We start from the raw sequence: 19,607 nt of genomic DNA, 5'->3' as shown, positions 1-19,607 counted from the left end.
AATCCGTCCATTAATTAGTCTATTGACAAAATTAGCATGGTGGTCCATTTAAAGAAAAAAATGCCTATAATAATTAATAATCAAAATGATTCACATTAGAAACCACAAGGGTTAGTTTCAAAATTTCCCAAAAGTTTGTCGCTTTCTGCAAAAAGAAAAATAAAGAAAATGATAAGCCTTTGTTAATATATTTTGAAAACGTGACAAAACTTTCTGAAAACCATTTAAAAGGCCACCAATTGCCGTGGTCTCCTTTGCATTACACACCACAACACTAATCAATCTCTCTCTCTCTCTTTCTCTCTCTCTCTCTCTCCCTTAAAGACACACCACACGAGTGTCAAGAAAATGGGAAGAGCTCCATGTTGCGCAAAGGTTGGTTTACACAGAGGAGCATGGTCCGATGAAGAAGATAAACTCCTCACCAACTACATTCAAACCCACGGTGAAGGTCAATGGCGTTCCTTGCCTTCCAAAGCTGGTACGTCTCGTTCATTAGACCATACAGTGTAGACGTCGAAACACGACGTTGTTTACAGTCCACACCCACAAAACCGCCCGTGCCCATTTTTAAACTAGATCCACTTAAACGGTCTTTTGTAACCATTTTTAAACTCAAAACAAGTACAATTAATTTATCATTTTTAGAAGTCATTTTAAATAAAGTATTGGTTGTTGGATTCGAGGCACGGCAATGATCATAGATTATTGTTATTATTATTATTATTATTACTATTATTATTATTATTATTATTATTATTATTATTATTATTATATTATTATTATTATTATTATTATTATTATTATTATTATTATTATTATTATTATTATTATAGTACTTGTAACTTTTTTTTACCGTGTGTTACGTGTACACTATTTAACCATCAGGATGTCTAGTTGACGATGATAGATTATTAATATGTTTTAATGGGTCCAGGATTACTTAGATGCGGAAAGAGTTGTAGGTTGAGATGGATGAATTATCTTCGGCCGGGTATCAAACGAGGAACCTTCACGGCGGAAGAAGACGACATCATCATCCGACTCCATTCCATCCATGGCAACCGGTGGTCGTTCATAGCCACGGAGCTTCCGGGTCGAACCGACAATGAGATTAAAAACCACTGGAATTCGCATCTTAAACGAAAGGTGACCGAGGGCGAGAACGATCCAGACAACTCGAAAAAGACCAAGAAGAAGAGGAAAACAGATAATAAAAAGTCAACGAAGGTCAAAACTGTAGAAAAACCAGTTGAAACTGTTTCTCATCAAATGGCTTCAAGTTGCTCATCGCAATCAGTGTCGTTGACTTTGAGAAAGAATGATAGTTTTGACAATGGAGTGATGAGTGGTGCATCATCATGTTGCACAGTTGATCAAGGTGAAACTGATAGATTAGCTACCGACTTCCCTTGGCCCGATTGGTCGCCATTGTTTGAGATCGATGGTTCAGGAAGCATGGTTGATGATCAGAGTTTACCATTTGACGGGTGTGATTTATTCAACTCGTGTAATGACGATAGTGAGATGCTAGAGAAGTTGTATTGTGAGTATCTAAACCTACTTGAAGATGATGGTGAAGGAGTGTAATCATGTAATTATGTTTTGAATAAAATCTGTATGTTTCTTATGTATTAATTGCTAAAATAAAAAAGACAACCACTTGTCAAAATGAAAAGTCTAAATAACTTTGTTTCTTATGTATTATTAATTGCTACAATAAAAAAGACAACCATTTGTCAAATTTCGTACATGTCACACATGGGCATATCCCTCATATTCAGGAACAACATCTTTAGTCTTTACTCTTTACTCTTTAATGGTCTTTACACGTGGTGTCTTGTATACCAAAACTACAACACACAAAGGTTTGGTTTCGGGTGAGCGGATACAAGAGTTTGTTACGTTTTGCTGTATTTAAAGCGTCTGTGTCGCAACAACACAGTTCTCCTTCACACGTCCGACTCAAGCCGGCCCCTCTCCCATTCTTCACACATTCTCACGCATTTCGCCGTCCCTTTTGTCTTCGTCGCGTCCTCCACGCTTGTCTTCCATCCTCCTCTCTTTCACATCATTGGGTTATAAATGGTTTTGATAATCAAAACAAGTATAAATATAGATATAGATATGTTGGGAGAGAAATTATGTGTATAGAGGTTACATACATGGCTATATTCCTTAGAGACGTGACATCATGTAGTTCTCAAATTAATAACTATTAGTGGCAACTACCAATAGACACTAGGCATTATGGTTGAAGCAAGGTCCAACCATGTTATGACTAGCCAACTTATGTAAAAGGGAAGGAAAAAGACAAGCGTCAAGACAATAAGGTGGAGTGGTAAGAAAGAGCTTGAAGGAGTGTAATCATAGAGGTTACATAGATGGCTATATTCCTTAAACATGTCAAGACAACTATGTGGGGTCCATTTGGTCAGATTTATCCAAAAAAATTATCTGAATTATGGTTAAAGGACATAACTTGCAAGGGTTTGCAGATAAAGGACACAGTTTGCAATAAATGACATACTTAAAGGACGATTTTCCTAATTTAATCTTCTTTATATATTCTTTATTTATTGTTTATTTTTCTTTCTTCTATGTTTGAGGTTATATAACACCCAAATTTAGTAATTGGTAGAAATAACGTGGATTCTAAAGATAAGTATAAAACGAAAACCCAAGTCATGAAATAAAAGGTGAATATTAAAAGCCCCATTTAGGGAAAATCATGGCAAGGCTCATGGAGGGCATAAGGGTAATTACACCCAAAACCCTAATATGATATGGAATCAAGAGAAACCTCATCATTCTCAACTTCACATCTTCACCCTAGAGAGAGAAACCGCAAAACGAACCGTAAACCTCATGAATTATAAGTTTTGCTTAGAAAATCCAAGTTGTTAATTTGGTTCCTTAATTTTGGTTGAAAGGAAATCGGGTTTTGAAGTTTTTAAGCTTGAATCTCGCCCTTCTCGATTTTAAGGTGAGGTTCACATAAGAAGTTGTTTGTTTTTGTGTTTGTTGCATATAATGATGTTATGGATCGATTATAATGCATTTTCAAATGAAAAGTTAGGATCTTGAGATCAAACAAGCACGAATTTAAGATCAACCACCACTTTGTGCGACAAGGGTTTTCACCAGGCACTTTGGGCTCCTTTTTATTGATGACACGTAATGCAATTTTTTACGTTAAGTTGGTGCGCAGAGTATAATTTGCGCGCACAATAATTGACACAAAGTGTGTCATGCGTAATGTATAACCCTCCGTAATGTAGTTTAGCGCATTGTGTCCATGGGGTGTAATACAACCCAAGTGAAAAGTCACTTTGCACGTGGGATTACTCACTTGCGCAAAGTCCTATTTTAAGCTGGTTTCGGGAGTGCAAAGCTAATTTGTTGTATGTAACCTTCAACAATTTGACTAGGGTTCCAAGGTCGGTTTGTACATTGCTTACAGAAAGAAGCTAGCTCTTAGGTGAGTTTTAGGGTGTCCGGGGCGTACTCGGTAAGGGGTTTCGGTGAGGCCTTTCCCCGATCGGGAACACCGCCGCCATCCCCGCGGGGTCCCGAATCGGGGTGGGTTTTGGGTGTGGGTTCACCGCTGAAGATGGCACAACTTTCGAGGGAGACCATCTTTCGAAACCATCTTTCGAAGATGGCACAACTGTCGAAACCATCTTTCGGAGATGGCACAACTTTCGAAACCAACTCCCCTAATAGGGGAGTGCCGCCATCAAAAAGGGGTATTAGGGGAGTGTTAGAGGGGAGTTGACGTGGCTTATTCTGGTTGGTTACGTGTAAGAGGGGGGACTCACCTATTAGGTGAGCACCCCTTACACCCTTAGATGCTCTCTTTTTGCTACTTTTGGTTGATGTAAATGCTACCTTAAATGGTATTACCCTTTCAAGAAAAATGTTATTAGGCCTTGATCAGGAAAAAGTAGTAGATAATATTTACAAAAGAAGAACTGGAGAGAAGACTAGTGATTTTACATTTTTACCACATTGGAAAGAAGGTTGGTAAAAAGTAATACCTATCAAATTATGAAAATTGGTAAAAAGTAATACCTATCAAATTATTGAGGAAAAAATGAACAAAACGTGATTATAGTATAGATAAGGTGGGTTAGTTAATATCCATTTGGACCAATAAAATTCATTTTGCTTATTTGGTGATATCTTTTGTACTCTAATTTTTTATGTCATTAATTTATAAGCTTTTTCTCAGGATATATTTCTTAGTCATAAAATTATAGAACTCATTCATGTCTTTTAAGTTTTTACATAATGTCATTAACAAGTTAGTCATAAAATTATAGAACTCAATCGTCTTTTAAGTTTTTACATAATTTCATTAACAAGTTATATCGTACATTCATGTCCTTTAAGTATTTACATAATGTCATTAACAAGTTATATGGTACATTCACTACAAGAACGTCCCACTTTTACCGGCGACACCTTTAGCGGCGACAGGCCACCTGTCGCCGCTATTGGTCGATCCGCGTCAACCCTATTCCCCAGCCGTTGATCAATATTCTGATCTAACGGTTGGGGTTTCCAGAAGCAATACCGGCGACAAGGGATCATTAATAGCGGCGACAGGCGGTCTCCGCTAAAAGTTTGTGGCCCACTTTAATCCCTAGCCACAGAAATCTTATCCTTTTTAACCCTAGTTAGCTTATTACCGGCGACAAATGAGTTAGTAGCGGCGACAAAGGTGTCGCCGGTATTGCTCTGTCCGTAAAACCACAGACAGCGCCTTTTCCTTCCCTCCTCCTTCATTTTCCCCCCATTTTCTCTGCAACCACCGCCGCTACACCGCGTTTTTCGCCTGAATCGGTGAGTTTAACTTTTTTTTTTCTTAAATCTCTTCTCTATTTTGTTATTTACATGTTATAGGCTTTAATTTTTGCTCGTTTTTGGGTATATTTGTGTTTATGGAAGAATATTCGGATCACCACCATCTCTTCTCCGGTCACAACCGAAACTTCTCCGGCACCACCTCGTCTCAGCGGTCTTAGTCTACTTGAAACTTGAAAAAAACGGTTAGTTTTATATGTATTTTTTTAAAGATTAGAAATTTTATAATTTTTGGTTTAGGAAGTAAATATGTTGGTGAAAATGAGTATGTTAGTATGTATAATTTTGACGACTTATGTTAGTATGTATAATTCTAAAATGTGTATGTTAGTATGTATAATTTTTAGTTTAGGATGTAAATATGTTTAGAAATTGTATAATTTTTAGTTTAGGATGTAAATTGTATTCTTTTTAGTTTAGAAATTGTATAATTTTTAGTTTAGGATGTAAATAAGTGTATGAATGAATGTATGTATGTAGGTGTATGTTAGTATGTTGGTGAAAAATGTGTATGTTAGTATGTATGTTTGTATAAAGTATGCAAATGTGTATGTAAGGATGAATGTTTGTATGTCAAATGTATAATGTAGGTGTATTTAAAAAAAATGAGTATATGAAACATGCTGTAACATTTGTAACTTTATAGGGAGTATGTTTTCGATATTGTTGATATTCGCGTATCTGATGGCTGATGTGGCCCCCTGGGGACATGGGGGTGACGGCGCTGGTGATCCACCGATTCCTCCTGGTGGATTTCGTGGCACACATGAGACAGACGGTAAGTCTTTTACTAAATTATTTTGTAGTCCTTATATTTTATATATTATAAATGTTGTTACTAATTATTTTTGTTTTAATTGCAGCGGTTCCCCCGAAGAGGGTTAGGGGGAAAGCAAAAAACGAGAAACTAAGGCGTCTGGTAAAAGCGGGGGGGCCTGTATCGCTTACGTTTGACAGGCAGGTGACGTATACCCCTGTTGGTAAAACAAGGGATATGTTTTCACGGGAGGCCGGCCTGTATATGTGGCGGTCCATCCCCCTCGATAAAATTGGATGGGATAACGTTGAACAACATTACAAGGATGCCCTCATGAACCACTTACGGGTAAATAACTTATATGCATAAAATTTTATCAAATATTTAAGCACATGCAAATCTAATTTATATATGATATTTTAACTTTTTTATTTAATTTGTAGGAAAATTTCAATTTTGATGAAGTGGAACGTGATATAGAGGCCAAAAACTTGACGGGTGGCATTAGGGCTGTGCTTATGAAGCGGTACTCTGACCGCAAGTACGAGGCTAAAAAATTATTTAAGAGCAAGGGAGGTTACAATGATCTTGAGAGTGCAAGGGCATTCCATCCCGAGGATATGCCCTATGATAACTGGTTGAGAACCATTGAAGGTTTCCGGGAAGCTAAATATATTAAAAGAAGCGAGGCCAACACACTAGTACGCGAGAAACAACAATTCCCATACCGTGGGGGGACATCTTCGTACGGTAGCACCGCCTATAAAAATGTAATGTTTTATGTATGTGTGCGTGTGTGTAAGCTTTTGTTTATTTAATGTCTAATCTAAGTTTAATGTTAAACAGGATATGGATTGGGTACCTACGTATGCTAAAACCCACACGGACAATCAAGGGAATTGGGTTGATCCGGTTGCTGAACAAAATTACGTAAGTATTTCTTTTAAGTATTATTTTCTATAACAAATATATATATATATATACACACACACATATATTTAATCATCTTCGTAAAATACAGCGGAACATACAACAGGCCACAAGTCAATGGAGCGGTGAGGGTCCGCCAATTGCCCCGTATCAGGAAGCGTTGGGTGAGCGGCGAGGATGGTACCGCGGGATGGGGCCTAAACCTTCTTCCAACACGTCCTCGCACTCGTCATCTAACATGTCGTCTTCGCAAGCTCGGACGCAAGAACCCTTTTCCGAGGTAAACTGCGCAATTTAAAAAATGACAAACGAACGCATGTTTCCTTGTTAAATATATGTTGGTAGCGTTAATTAATATGCTAATATACGTTTTGCTATCTATTATTGTAGGATTTTGTTAACAGCTTGTTCCAAACCCCGTCATTTTTGAACCAACTTAACAACTATCTTGCTTCACAAGGAAAAGGAAAAGGAAAGTCAAAAGACTACGATTCTGACAACTTATTCGATAATGAATCCGACGATGAACCCAACGATAACGATGACGATGAGTGACTTGTTTTTAATGTATGCTTTGGATTTAATTAAACGTTGTAGGATATAATGTACGACTTAAACGTAGTTTTTAATTATATTACCTTTAGTATATGTTGATTATGTTCATTGCGTATGCTTGCGTTGTTTGAAAATAGGCAGGTTTTGTTTTTTCGGCCGTAAAACTGGCTGGGCAGCTGTATATACAGCTGCTGTATTAAAAAAAAATAGACTTTTAGCGGCGACACGTGTCGCCGCTATTGCTCTTCACCCTTTACCGACGAAAGTCAACACCGGCGACACAGTTAGCGACGACAACTGTCGTCGCTAAAAGTGCAGCATCAATACCGGCGACAGCTATCAATACCGGCGACAGTCAGTCAATAGCGTCCGAGCAATACCGGCGATGCTTTACCGGCGACATGTCGCCGCTAATAGTCAATAGCGGCGACAAAAGCGGTCAATACCGGCGACACCCGTCGCCGCTAAAGGTGCCCTGTTCTTGTAGTGATTGTGAGGTGACGTAATAAAGACAACCATCCCCGTCACCACTACTGAAAACCATAGAATGATTACCATTATTAGTTATTACATTCCTATTGCACCTAGGTAAAAAAAAACGAATATGATCCAATAGTCACATCTCTGCATAGCACGAAATACTCACAAAAATAAGACCATAGAAAATGTAGTGGTTTCTGAGGTGACGAACCCTTACGTGAGAAGTCACCGCTGGGAGGCCATTGACCGCACACTGTGTGCTAGTCAGTGGGACGGTTTTAAGAAGCAAGTATAGATTTTTTTTATTTCCGTTTGTAATGCATGAGGCTTAAATGTTGCATTGGATTATTAAAGGTTGAAGAAGCTTGCATAGTTGCATTAAGATGGGTGGGGGATCCATTGTTGCATAAAGATGGGAAGAGAGTTTTCCTTTTTTACAGTTGTTTCCAACTAAATGCAATCAATACTTTGTACCAAAACAAATTTGATGAAATAAATATTCATAAGTATAATTTTCTTACTCGAATTACAATTTTTAAACTAAATTGGTTACTAAAATAAAATTTGCAAATGTAAGCCATTAACTACTAAAAGTCACTATTCTAACCATTGTAGTTGTCCCTACTCATAATCTTTTCATAAGAGTTACAATCACATTTCACATAATACATATTAGATATAGAATAGGCTTTTGTTTGTGTTGACCTGGTTTCGAATTTCTGTTACAATTTTAAGCGCACGTTACTACTTATACATGTCTTATTAAAAAAATACCCGCATGTGTTATTTTAGTATCTAATTCAAGATGTACACCAAGAATGTCCTAAGCGTTATCGAGTCTTAAAGATCAACTTGGTGTTTTAATTACCTAATAGTGAATGATTAAACTTATTTTTCCCATGACCTTTCTACCAAAACTCAAAAGGCACCAATTTACTCAATTTTTTGAATTTAACCCAACCCAAGCACAAGATGATTTATGGTTGAAAAGGTTCTTCGAAAATGCGGTCCTCTCTTCCCATATCCCTGGAGTACTGGACCCCGTTAAGGGTGTAAGGGGTGCTCACCTAAGAGGTGAGTCCCCTCTCTTACGCCCGACCAACCAGCTATTGCCACGTCAAGTCCCCTCTAATACTCCCCTAACACCCCATTTTGATGGCGGCACTCCCCTCTTAGGGGAGTTGGGTTTTTTTTTTTTTTTTTTTTTTTTTGTAAAATTATGCATGTTTACAAATTAAAAAAATATTAATAAAAATTAAATAAAAGACATTTCATTAAATTAAAAAAAAAATACATTCAAACTAGAAAAAAAAATACATTCAAACTAGAAAAATATAAAAACAAACTACTTGTCGTCCGAATCAACTTCAAGGTGAGGCAAATCTAAACTTCCGAGATGCTCAACGAGATCGTGTTTTAGCCTCCAATGCGTGTCTTCGTCAATGAGCTCCGTATAAGCTGTATCATCGAAGACGGGTTCGATTGGAGGATCTTGAATATGTACCGGTGCTATCGCCCTTCCGTCGTCTTTTATAATCATGTTGTATAAAATAAGGCACGTATACACGATGGACCTTATCTTTCTCACCGTTTTCGAACGCATTGGACGATTTAGTATTCCCCACTTCGACTTTAACACACCAAACGCCCGTTCCACATCTTTTCTTGCGGCCTCGTGTTGCCTCTTGAACTTTTTTTCATTCGGGTCGTGTGGATATGGAAAAGACTTCACAAACACGGACCAGGTAGGGTAGATCCCATCAGTAAGATAATACCCGCGTTTGTATAAGTGGTTGTTCACTTGAAATGGACAATTTGGTGCCGTTCCGTTTCGTTGAGCAAGAAATAATGGAGATTGTTGCAGCACGTTGATGTCGTTTTGTGAACCCGCAGGGCCACAAAAAGCATGCCAAATCCACAAATCTTGAGACGCCACCGCTTCTAACATAACCGTCGGGTATTGATGATCGCCTCTCATGTATTGTCCACGCAATTCTGTGGGGCACATTCTCCAGACGAAGTGTGTACAATCCAGACTACCCAACATACCAGGTAGGTGATGCCTCTCCTCATGAGCCTGATACAATAGCGCGATGTCGTGGCTCGTTGGTCTACGTAGGAATTCACCGCCATACCTTTTACAGACCGTCTCGCAGAAATATTCAAGGCACTCACGAGAGGTCTTTTCAGACATATTTAAATACTCGTCCCCCTTGTCTGGTGGGTTACCGGTTGCAAGTTGTTTAATTGCCGAAGTAACCTTTTGCAACGGTGTAAAACTTTTCTTCATTCTCCGGTCTAAGCCTTCTTTAAACCACTCGTCATACGCTTCCACGTCACTAACAATTTTTAGGAACAAAGACTTGGACATACGAAATCTGTGACGAAAAGTATCGTCATTAAATTTTAGATTTTATCAAAATAATCGGCCATTAGTGTCTCATGGCCCCCCTCACGATCTCGACGGACATAATTTTTTTTACTAGACGATGCCGTGTCTAGTAGCTCCGCTTGTTGGATGAGATTTTGGAAGAAAATTAAGCTACTATCGCTTGACGATGCATCTCCATCGTCGGGAAAGTCGGGTAGGGTAGAAAGAAACGGAAGCTTGGAATCCATTTTGTATTTGAAAGATTTGAGTTTGAGAGTTTTGGTGTGGGTTTGAGAGTGGTGAGTGTGGTAAAAAAATGATTTAGGTTGGTTAGATATATATTGTTTAAAAAAATTGATTTTTTTTTATAAAATTGACCGTTTGTCAACTGTCTTATTTCGAAACAAGTGCCAAACACACGCGGTAACTCCTCGCCGGATGACCCCCCCCCCCCCCGATTCGGGTCCCCGCTTTGATGGCGGCGGTGTTCCCGATCGGGGACTAAGGTAACCGATGCCTATCCCCGCGAACACCCCGTACACCCTAATGTGTTTGAGAGTATATTTTGACTTTGACCAACTTCAAAAGTTCGTGTAAATATCTCAACTTAACACCAATTGTATAACCTTCTCAAATTTGAATTATTTCACATTGTCTATTTATATTTTAGCCTAATAATTAGGTTGTGAAAAAGCATCTGTCTTACGAAAATAATGAAGGTGGTTGTGCGTCAGAATTATGGTGTGAAATTGACAAGCCATGTAATGAAATGATACATGGTATATTTGATGGAATTGGTAATTATGGCAATGGTCCACAACCAAGTGACCACGTTCAATAAGTGTCCTAACCATATTTTTACCACTCATCATAAAAGTCGAATGATCATGTTTTAAAACCTCAACTTTTCACGTCTCCTATGAAACATCTGACCACTTTTCACATATGCTATGTTTCCTTAACGTCAATTTACATTTCATTATAATTAGCTTTTTTATCTATCTCTATGCACAACTTACAAATGCACATTCTACAATATTAATAATGCATCTTTAGTGATACTTTACATTTTAAGACCACCCGGTGTGGTCTAGCGTCCCTGGTCACCTCAGCCATTTTGGTGCCCCATGGCGCCCTTCTCCCATCCCGTCATAGCCAAAGGGAGCGTTACGGCATGCCTCAGCGGGTGTGAAAGAGGAGAGGATGAGCCACAACTAATCAGATTTATAAACCTATTTATTTGTTACTTGTCAATCTTTATACAATATTATAAGCATTTGTTTATATAAAAATATGTTATTAGGCTGGGTGGTGTGGTATTATCACGCCATGTAAGCAACACGTAAGCGAGACGCGTTATTGTTAACTTGCACGGTGTGGAATAAAACTTTTTAAAACCTTTATTTATTGTATATAAAAAAAAAGAAAAAAAAATTATGAAATAATAATCATATACTTCACTTTTGTTCCAATAAAGACTTAACCTACATTTCTTTCTCGTTCATTGGTTTATATATTTTATTTCGTTTGTAACTTGGATGGAAATTGCTTTATATATTTTATATTTCGTTTGTAATTTGGACGGTAATAATTCATTTAACTTATATTGAAGTCTTTTAATATCATATTATATCAGGTTGCTAAAAAGTGGTGGAATAAATAATGTTGGAATTTGTTCGGTCTCACGTTGTATCCTTGTTAACTTATATTATTCTAAATCTTCAAAGCCATCGGCATCTTAACCTTTTTACCACTTTTTTTAATTTAATTTATATCTCATAACTAGATTTACCACCCGACACAATACGGCAGGGCGTAAAACCGTGCCGAATAGCACCAATGTCACACCACCACTAGTGACAGCCAATACTGAAGTTATGGTGTGTTAATGCGAAGAAATTAGACTGCAACGTAAAACATAGAAAATAATAATTAAGTCGATTTAGACCCCACGCGTTGTAACGAACCTGTCAAACGGGAAAAAATAGACGGCGTAAAACGTTGAACCACAAACACACGTTTTTTTTTTTTGGGTAAAGGGTTACCCAAGTGATTCTATATATAGACAACCGCCAAGTAAGTACAAGTAGTGAGGATGAGTTCCTCACTAGTTCATATATGGGGCAAGCCCCATATATGTAAAACAAATAAAAACAACTAAACCAAGACACCACACCAACCTAGCCTACTACTAATCATACAATGACCAAAATAGTAGACAAAACCCTAAAACATAGAACGACTTCATCAAAAATGAAGTTGCCAACAAGAGACAGCTACCTAGAAAGAAATAGAAGCAAACTGTCCATTGGAAACCTTCGTGGAAGAGGTGCTTGCCCCTGATTTGGAGGAATTAGGACGTGTAGCCGATGTCAAAGACTTTGTCATTTCATTATACACAACCTCAACTTCTTCCTCATCTGACTTCTCACTAGGATCCCGACCACCTTTAAATTTCCCTTTGATGGAACCACCATTCCCCTCATCAGAATCAAGGTAACTAAAAGGATTGTGAGTCTGAACCTTTGAAGCATTAGTAACCTTCTCATTCGCTAAGAATATTTCGTCCCTCCCTTTTTCTTTCGATCCACCGGTCTATATTCAAATTTGGGTTTCAGATTGTTAACTTGAAAACCACTCTTTTTTGCACTCTTCTTGTCTTTGACTTCAGTAAACCCATCCTCGTTTACTTTAGGACTATTAGTAGGAGGTTTCGATGTAGAACCCATCTGTAAAGGACACTCCTCAGATTCATGCCCAAACACACAGCAGTGAGCACATCTTAGAGGTTTCCATTCATATTCCACACGAATAGTCTCATTAACATATTTATCCTCGTCCAATTCCGGAATAGCCATGGTTAGAACCTCTTTAAAATTATGATCAACTGAAATTTAGAACCACAAACACACGTTGAGCCGTGTTAACTCGCAAAATCTAGAACAAAGCATAAAACGAAACGTAAAAATGTTGAACCACACACGCACAAAACGTAAAACGAAAAAATCAACGAAATATGAAAAGTGTTGGGGACCAAAGTTGAAAGTAAAAAAGTTGTGAGTTTAAATTGTAAACGGTGAAAACTTTTCGAATAAACATAAAAGGTCAAATAAATTTAGGTTAAAAGGGTAATATCAATTTTTATTTTTTTTAAAAACTCTCAAAACATTTGAGTACAACACTTATATGCCTAATTTATAGTTTGATAATATGTGTAACAATGTGATACGAAATTATTTTTTTTTACATATACTGAATTGTTACAAAGGAGATAACTTATTTCATTCCAATCATCAGGGCAAATTACATAAGGATATCAGGTAGACGAGCAACAAACTGCGCCGCCATCCCTTTTTGAATAGAAAACCCTAATCTACTAAAAACAAAGCCCCGCCCCTGAGGGGTCGAAAAGTTGCTATGGACCACACGCTGAACTCTAGACAAGAACCGAACTGCCTCCGGCGCCAAGGAGCCGAACGTGTCAAACACCAGGGGGACAAAGGCATGCTGATTATGCTCACAAGCTTTCGCGTGCTTTTCCACCTTCTTTGACTCTGCTTTCAGTACTGCTTGCCCCGCCACAAACCCATTTTCCCGGAACCCGGCTAGTGGGGATACACCAGTGAGATCGACACAAGCATGTTTCCCGCCCTCCCAACCAAAAACTAGCACGTCAGCTGGGCGTAGGGTGGATCTCCCCTCCGACGGGTCTGTAAGAAAATTAACCGGTGCCTCTTTCTTCGCCGAGATCCCTGCTCGTCTGAGAATATCCATTAACGCGTCTAGCACAAAGTCATGGCGACACTTAAACCCCGGCAACTCTCTACAGTGTAACGCATGCTCCCCGTATTTATCCACGCATGCTTTACGGCAGACTGGGCAAGTTTCATCATTCGGGAACATGGGGATCATCAAACGGTACTTAAGGATTGACTGGTACTCCACCGCTGACATACGTTGACCCAAACCTTCAATAGGAATAACAGTTAAGAAATCCTGAGCGTGAGGCCTCTGTAGGCATTCAATGACGGCTTTCTGGCGGGGTGACAAATGGAAATCTTCTTCCAAACTTTGTGCGATTCGACAACAAAGGGCATTCGCCAAAGTTTTCTGTGGCTTTTTGGGGGCGGTGTCCTTGTTAAAGAAACCGCCGAGATCAAAGTCAGGTAGAGATTCATGCAAGCGTTCCAAGGCGCTGGCATAATCCGGATCAGTGTTAGCAACCCCACTGTTACGTAAGATGTGGTCCTGCAACTCCCAAGATTGAGACTTGGAAGCCACAAAGGCATAGGCAGCCACATCCCGGGCCGAGAGAAGGCCCAACCCACTAAGCCTCATTGGCAAGGTCACGATTCGCCACTTTAGATCACCAAAAAAAGGACCCCCACATACGACAATGTCTTCTATTGCCTCCCGAAGACCTTTATCAAAACATGAAACAGCATCATCCATAAAGGGGGGCTGGTGATGTGTGTCGGTGTGTATATAATTTAGATATATATTTAAGCCCCTTTTTACACTTTTAACCAAGTTTTAAATTTATAAAACACGATATTTACTAACACTAAACACACATATGGGCAAGTGCACCCATCGTGGACGTAGTATAGTGTTGGTAAGATACCGAGGTCGTCCAAGGACACAAGAGCTTTTAATACCGGTTTATCCTCAACGTCTAACCAAATCAAAAAGTGAGAAAAATGTTTTAAACTAAGAAAAATAAAAACTAACTAAATGCTGAAAAATAAAACAAAATAAAAACAGATAGACAAGATGAATCACTTGGATCCGACACGTGTATTAGTATAACCTTTGATTATTTTCGCACTTTTGCACTTGTTTAAGAGATTATCTTAGTTATTGTAGTAGGCCCCTCTTTTGAAGGCGACGTTACCCTCAACCCAGTAGTTTGAGTCAGCAAGGATACAATCCTAAAGGGTCGGATTATTGGAAGATAATGAATTAAGTTATTAATGCAAATTGTGGTAGGCCCCGCTTTCGGCGGTGACGTTACCCTCGGCTAAGTAGTCTGAGTCAGCAGGGATACAGTCCTAAATAGCCGGGTTATAGTATTAATAGTAGTTAACTTATGAGGGGGTCAAAGAGTTTGGATCCCCGCCATCCAATACCTATGGGTATTGAAGGAGATCCTACTAAATTTGACCCAGGTCCCAAGCAGGACCTCTAAACGCTGAACAAGGGCAAGACCCTTACCAAACCGTTCCCTTAACCCCCGACCAGGTAGCCAACATACCTCCATATAGACCGTGGAGATATGAATGGTGAAAATCTTTTATTTTATATAGACAGTAAAATAACGCCAAGACACCACGGACAAACGATAAGGAAAGATCACCTTCAACATAAGTAACTAGTTATTAAAGTCATTAATACAAAACCAAATAAAAAGTGCAAAAGATTAAAAATAAAAAGTATTATACTAAACACTTGTCTTCACCAAGTGATGTAAGAGACTTAGGCAAACATGGCCTTGATTGTCAAGAACTCTTACGATCAATCTTGGATCCCGAGACGACTCACACACTCTACGATGGACAATGGATGATGGTGGTGGATGATGGTGTTATGGTGGTGGTGGGTGGTGGATGAAGTGTGAGAGAGGTGGTGTGCCAATGGATGAAATGGAATGAAGCCAAGCACCCCTATTTATAGGCTGAACAGAAGGCTGGGCACGGCCCCGTGTCCGCTGGACACGCCCCCGTGCCCGTCTGACATTCTCTCTCTTCATTAATTGTAATTCGCAATTACAATTAATGCGCCTGCTGTACTTTCACCACGCCCCCGTGCCCGCTGGACACGGCCCCGTGGTGGGCAATGGAAGCTTCTACTGGTTTGTCTTTTCTGCTGCTTCCTGGGCACGCCCCCGTGTTCGCTGGACACGGGGCGTGTTCAGTCTCTGTTTTCTCTTCTTTGCCTTGGGAGGTGCCGTTGAGGGTCCGGGCAGTCTACTTTTGTTCCTTTTCTTGTATTTATGCTAGAATTAGTTGTCTTTTTGCTTCTTTTGTGATTTTGAGCTCATTTCATCCTAAAAATACAAAAGGAAGACAAAAACAATCTTTTTCCAACATTAGTACTTAAAAAGGGTTAGTTTTATGCCTTAATTGATGTGATTTATATGTTGCATTTTACACACATCAAATACCCCCACACTTGAACTTTTGCTTGTCCTCAAGCAAAACTCTTTAAATGTGGCTTACACTCCCAAATGGAATAGGTAGAAGAGAAAGTTTTTTAGCTTGTCCTAGAGTGTCGGGAATCCAAGGTCTTTGTAAGTTTTATTTTTATTTATTTACAATCCTATTCGTTATGATTTATTTTGAACGTTTCATAAGATAAATTACTTATTTGGGCATAGCATGCCTTATTAAAATTCCATTTATATACAAGTTCACATACCTCACGGGGGATCACTCAACACTCGGCCGAAGGTGTATTTTTTTAGTGAATCACTCGAGAGCGGCATGGAACTTACGCCTTCCATAGGCTTGCCAAGCAATCAATCCTCCTCCTTTTTAACTTTTTACCTTTGTAAATATCAAGAGGACTTTTGGGGTGAAGGGTTAGGCTTGGGTTAAAGGTGGGTGGTTTGTGTTAGTGGTTAGTAAAAGGGCGAAAATTGTAAAAAGCATCGGTTTTCGTAAAATACCTTGTCTTTAGCGACTTTTTATTTTGAAGTATTTCTCCAAACAAGCTTTTATATAGCTTTTGTTTGTTTTTGACTTCATCATCATTTTTTTTTTCATCACATAAAAAGGCGAGTTTACGAAGAACCGAGCTTGTTACTAAAATAAAGGGTGAAAAATAAAAAGGGTTTTTGGTGGGTAAAAAGGGTTTTGGGGTAATGAAATGAAAGGTTTATGCTCAAAGGGGCTATCTAGGGGGATTTTGGGTAGGTGGTAAAAAAAAATGAAAAATAATGGTTTTGAAAGAAAAATGGTTAGTCCTAATGCCTCCATCATTTACTTACTTGGGTTTAAGTTGGTAAGGACCGGGAATGTATTGTTATGGCAAGTTCTAGATTTGTAAGAACCAAGCGGCTATTCACACAAGAAACGAAAAATGAGCATTTAGTCTAAATATGTATATTTTTATGCTCAATAAAGGCTCAAAACTCACTTTTGTGGGAATGGGTTTTTAATGTGATCAAGTATATATAATCGAATTTTTAACTAGACTTGTTATGCCGTTTCATAATTTTCTTATGTTGGTTCTTTGTTATCACGACGCTATCGGTTGTAAACTTGTAAAAATATAACCTTTTTAGAACTTGTTATTCCCAACTTAAACTAAGACAAGTAAATAAAAATAAAAAAAATGAAAAAGTTTTTGAAAAAATTTGGGGTGTTTAGCGGTTCCAATAGAGTTTTGTGTAAGGCTTGTGTTTAGGATTTGCAAAATTCAAGGTTTTAGCATCCCCCCCCCACACTTAAATTACACATTGTCCTCAATGTGTCCAAAAATAAGGTTTTTGGTTGATTAGGATGTGTAAAAGTAAGTTAAAAAGCAAAGATTTATGTTACTGGCATCCTGGACACGGCCCCGTGGTGACCGGGCACGGCCCCGTGGTCAAGTGCCAGTAACAAAAATTAGAGAATTGAAACAGAAGCCTGGACACGGGGGCGTGTCCGCTGAACACGGCCCGTGTCCAGTTACCTGAACTGGGTGTTTTCCTGCAGGTGGCTCAGCACGGGGGCGTGTTGGTTGGGCACGACCCGTGTTGAGCCTTCTGTGATGGAGATTTGTGTCGGGTTGCTCTGTTCTTTGTGCATGGTTCCATTTTTCTCGTTCCCTTTTTCATCCATTACCACCATGAGTGTGTTTTATTCGCAAAACAACCATCAATCTTAAAAACCATCATAACATTGCGAACATAGAGAGACATTACATTAAGTTAGCTAAATAACTAGGGGATACATGAGGTTATCATAAGGGTTCTACTTATTTAGGAAAATTTCGGGAATAACTTCCCGATGTAGTAACACTCTCTAGCCGATGGCTCCTCGGTTGTCATTCAAAGCCATTCTTCTATCTCCCTTGGGAGGTAGAAGGTAGCTTCATTCTCTTCTGTGTCTTGAGGAGGAATGCTCACCGGGACTCCTTGCATCACCCTTGGTTGAGGCACTTGGTGTATGGCGTGCCATTCGGCTGGAATGATGACCTCGGGTACTACATTCCACGCCCTTTGGGTTATCACCGGAACCAAAGGCGGGGAAGCGAGAAGGTTTAACCTCTGGTGCAGGAGGTTTACTTCTCGCAGGCAGCCCTCCAAACCTACCGTCAGATGATTAATACGGTCCACCAATGCTTCTTCCACTCCCGTCATCTCGTCTATGGCTTCCCTCAAAGCGTAAACGTAGTTTACTAGGGAATCCTCCGCCGTGGACGACCTCCTTCCATTTCGGTTATTTCTCGAAGATGTTCCGCTATTTCTGCTGGCCATTTTTTGCGAAAGAAGCCGAAGATAACTAAACTTTTGCAGAACAGTACCTCGAACACGGCCCCGTGCTCAGTGAGCACGGCCCCGTGTTCAGCTGTCTGCAGGATTTTTGTCTAACGATTCTAGGTTTTTAAATTATTTTAATACACTTTTACCGTGTTCTAAGCTCAGATAATTTAAAACAAAGTTATAGAACTAACTTTAGACAAGAATCTGCAGCCAAAAATCCTACAAACCTTACATAGAAGATTGGAATCATGGGTTTCCAAGCTTCCATGGAGGGGATGTTTGAAAAATTTTTGGAAGAAGGAGAAATGAACAAAAGTGGAAAAGACAAGATGGTCCTTAGGAACCTTCTTTTAGCACTTACCTAGGATGGTATATGTGAAGATCCCAGGAATCTCTGCTTGGTGAAGTGGTAAAAAATGAGCAGGATTCAGGCTGCATTTAAAGAAAACGACAGCACACTGGACACGACCCCGTGTTCGCTGGACACGGCCCCGTGTGCAGAGAAAATCCTGACACATTTTGTCCGTATTCTGACAGAATCAGCAGAGAATCTTCTGAGTGAACACGGGGGCGTGTTGACCGGGCACGGCCCCGTGTCGGTAGGCTGTTTCATGGAGTTTTGTTGCTACTAAGGAGTTTATTTATATCGGGTGGTTCTTGATTTGTTGGAACAACCCCAAAGTGCCTAAGATACCTTAATTGTCCTATACTAAGGCGAGAACGCAAGAGGTTATCGGTGAGGGTAATTCCTATTTTCATTCTAGGTGGACAAGTCCAACCCTTTTCCGGGCTCTCGTTAAAGAATGTGTATGCTGAATCGCTCAGGTCTATGTATGCATCGAACGAAGTCGATGGGGAGTCCTTCACGGCACAATCGACACAGGGACGACTATCGTCCACGTCTTTTCTAGGTATGAAGGTATTTTCGGGAGCAACGAGGTTGTCGGAATGCGGTTCCAACATTTCCTCATGGTCATCATCTTGGGATGGATCTATAAAATCCTTCCTAAGTTCTTTTGACCAATTGAGAATTAGTTCTTCTAGTTGAAATAACTCGTCAAGGTGCATTTCTCCTAGAATATCTGGCTGGGCGCATTCAAGAGAGATAGTGCTTATTTTTACTTTCGCCCCTCTTAAGGTTACAAGGAATCGGTGGGTCTATATAGTGGGGCCTATAG

General features: G+C 39.4%; 2 protein-coding genes across 2 annotated transcripts; both read left to right on the top strand.

The window, feature by feature from the left end:
• Positions 1 to 245: 245 nt before the first annotated feature.
• LOC110922086 (transcription factor MYB8) lies at positions 246 to 1,630 on the top strand. Its single transcript, XM_022166413.2, has 2 exons — positions 246 to 481; positions 938 to 1,630. Exons 1-2 carry the CDS (start codon positions 349 to 351, stop codon positions 1,588 to 1,590), a joined length of 786 nt encoding a protein of 261 aa, XP_022022105.1. The 5' UTR covers positions 246 to 348; the 3' UTR covers positions 1,591 to 1,630.
• Positions 1,631 to 5,519: 3,889 nt separating this feature from the next.
• LOC110925610 lies at positions 5,520 to 7,213 on the top strand. The gene is made up of 6 exons (XM_022169521.2): positions 5,520 to 5,647; positions 5,733 to 5,974; positions 6,070 to 6,396; positions 6,473 to 6,556; positions 6,648 to 6,836; positions 6,947 to 7,213. Exons 1-6 carry the CDS (start codon positions 5,521 to 5,523, stop codon positions 7,109 to 7,111), a joined length of 1,134 nt encoding a protein of 377 aa, XP_022025213.1. The 5' UTR covers position 5,520; the 3' UTR covers positions 7,112 to 7,213.
• The last annotated feature ends 12,394 nt before the right edge of the window (positions 7,214 to 19,607 follow it).

The sequence above is a fragment of the Helianthus annuus genome, chromosome 17, assembly GCF_002127325.2.
Source record: "Helianthus annuus cultivar XRQ/B chromosome 17, HanXRQr2.0-SUNRISE, whole genome shotgun sequence".
NCBI lineage: Eukaryota > Viridiplantae > Streptophyta > Magnoliopsida > Asterales > Asteraceae > Helianthus > Helianthus annuus.
Note: the sequence above shows the minus strand (reverse complement) of the source record. Positions and strands in the feature narration are given on the sequence as shown.

Coding starts and splice junctions, on each gene's coding strand:
- LOC110925610 (XM_022169521.2), top strand. CDS start 5,521: ATGTTTTCGATATTGTTGATATTCGCGTATCTGATGGCTGATGTGGCC. Junction 5,648..5,732: donor TGGCACACATGAGACAGACG/GTAAGTCTTTTA, acceptor TTTTAATTGCAG/CGGTTCCCCCGAAGAGGGTT. Junction 6,397..6,472: donor GTAGCACCGCCTATAAAAAT/GTAATGTTTTAT, acceptor AATGTTAAACAG/GATATGGATTGGGTACCTAC.
- LOC110922086 (XM_022166413.2), top strand. CDS start 349: ATGGGAAGAGCTCCATGTTGCGCAAAGGTTGGTTTACACAGAGGAGCA. Junction 482..937: donor TTCCTTGCCTTCCAAAGCTG/GTACGTCTCGTT, acceptor TAATGGGTCCAG/GATTACTTAGATGCGGAAAG.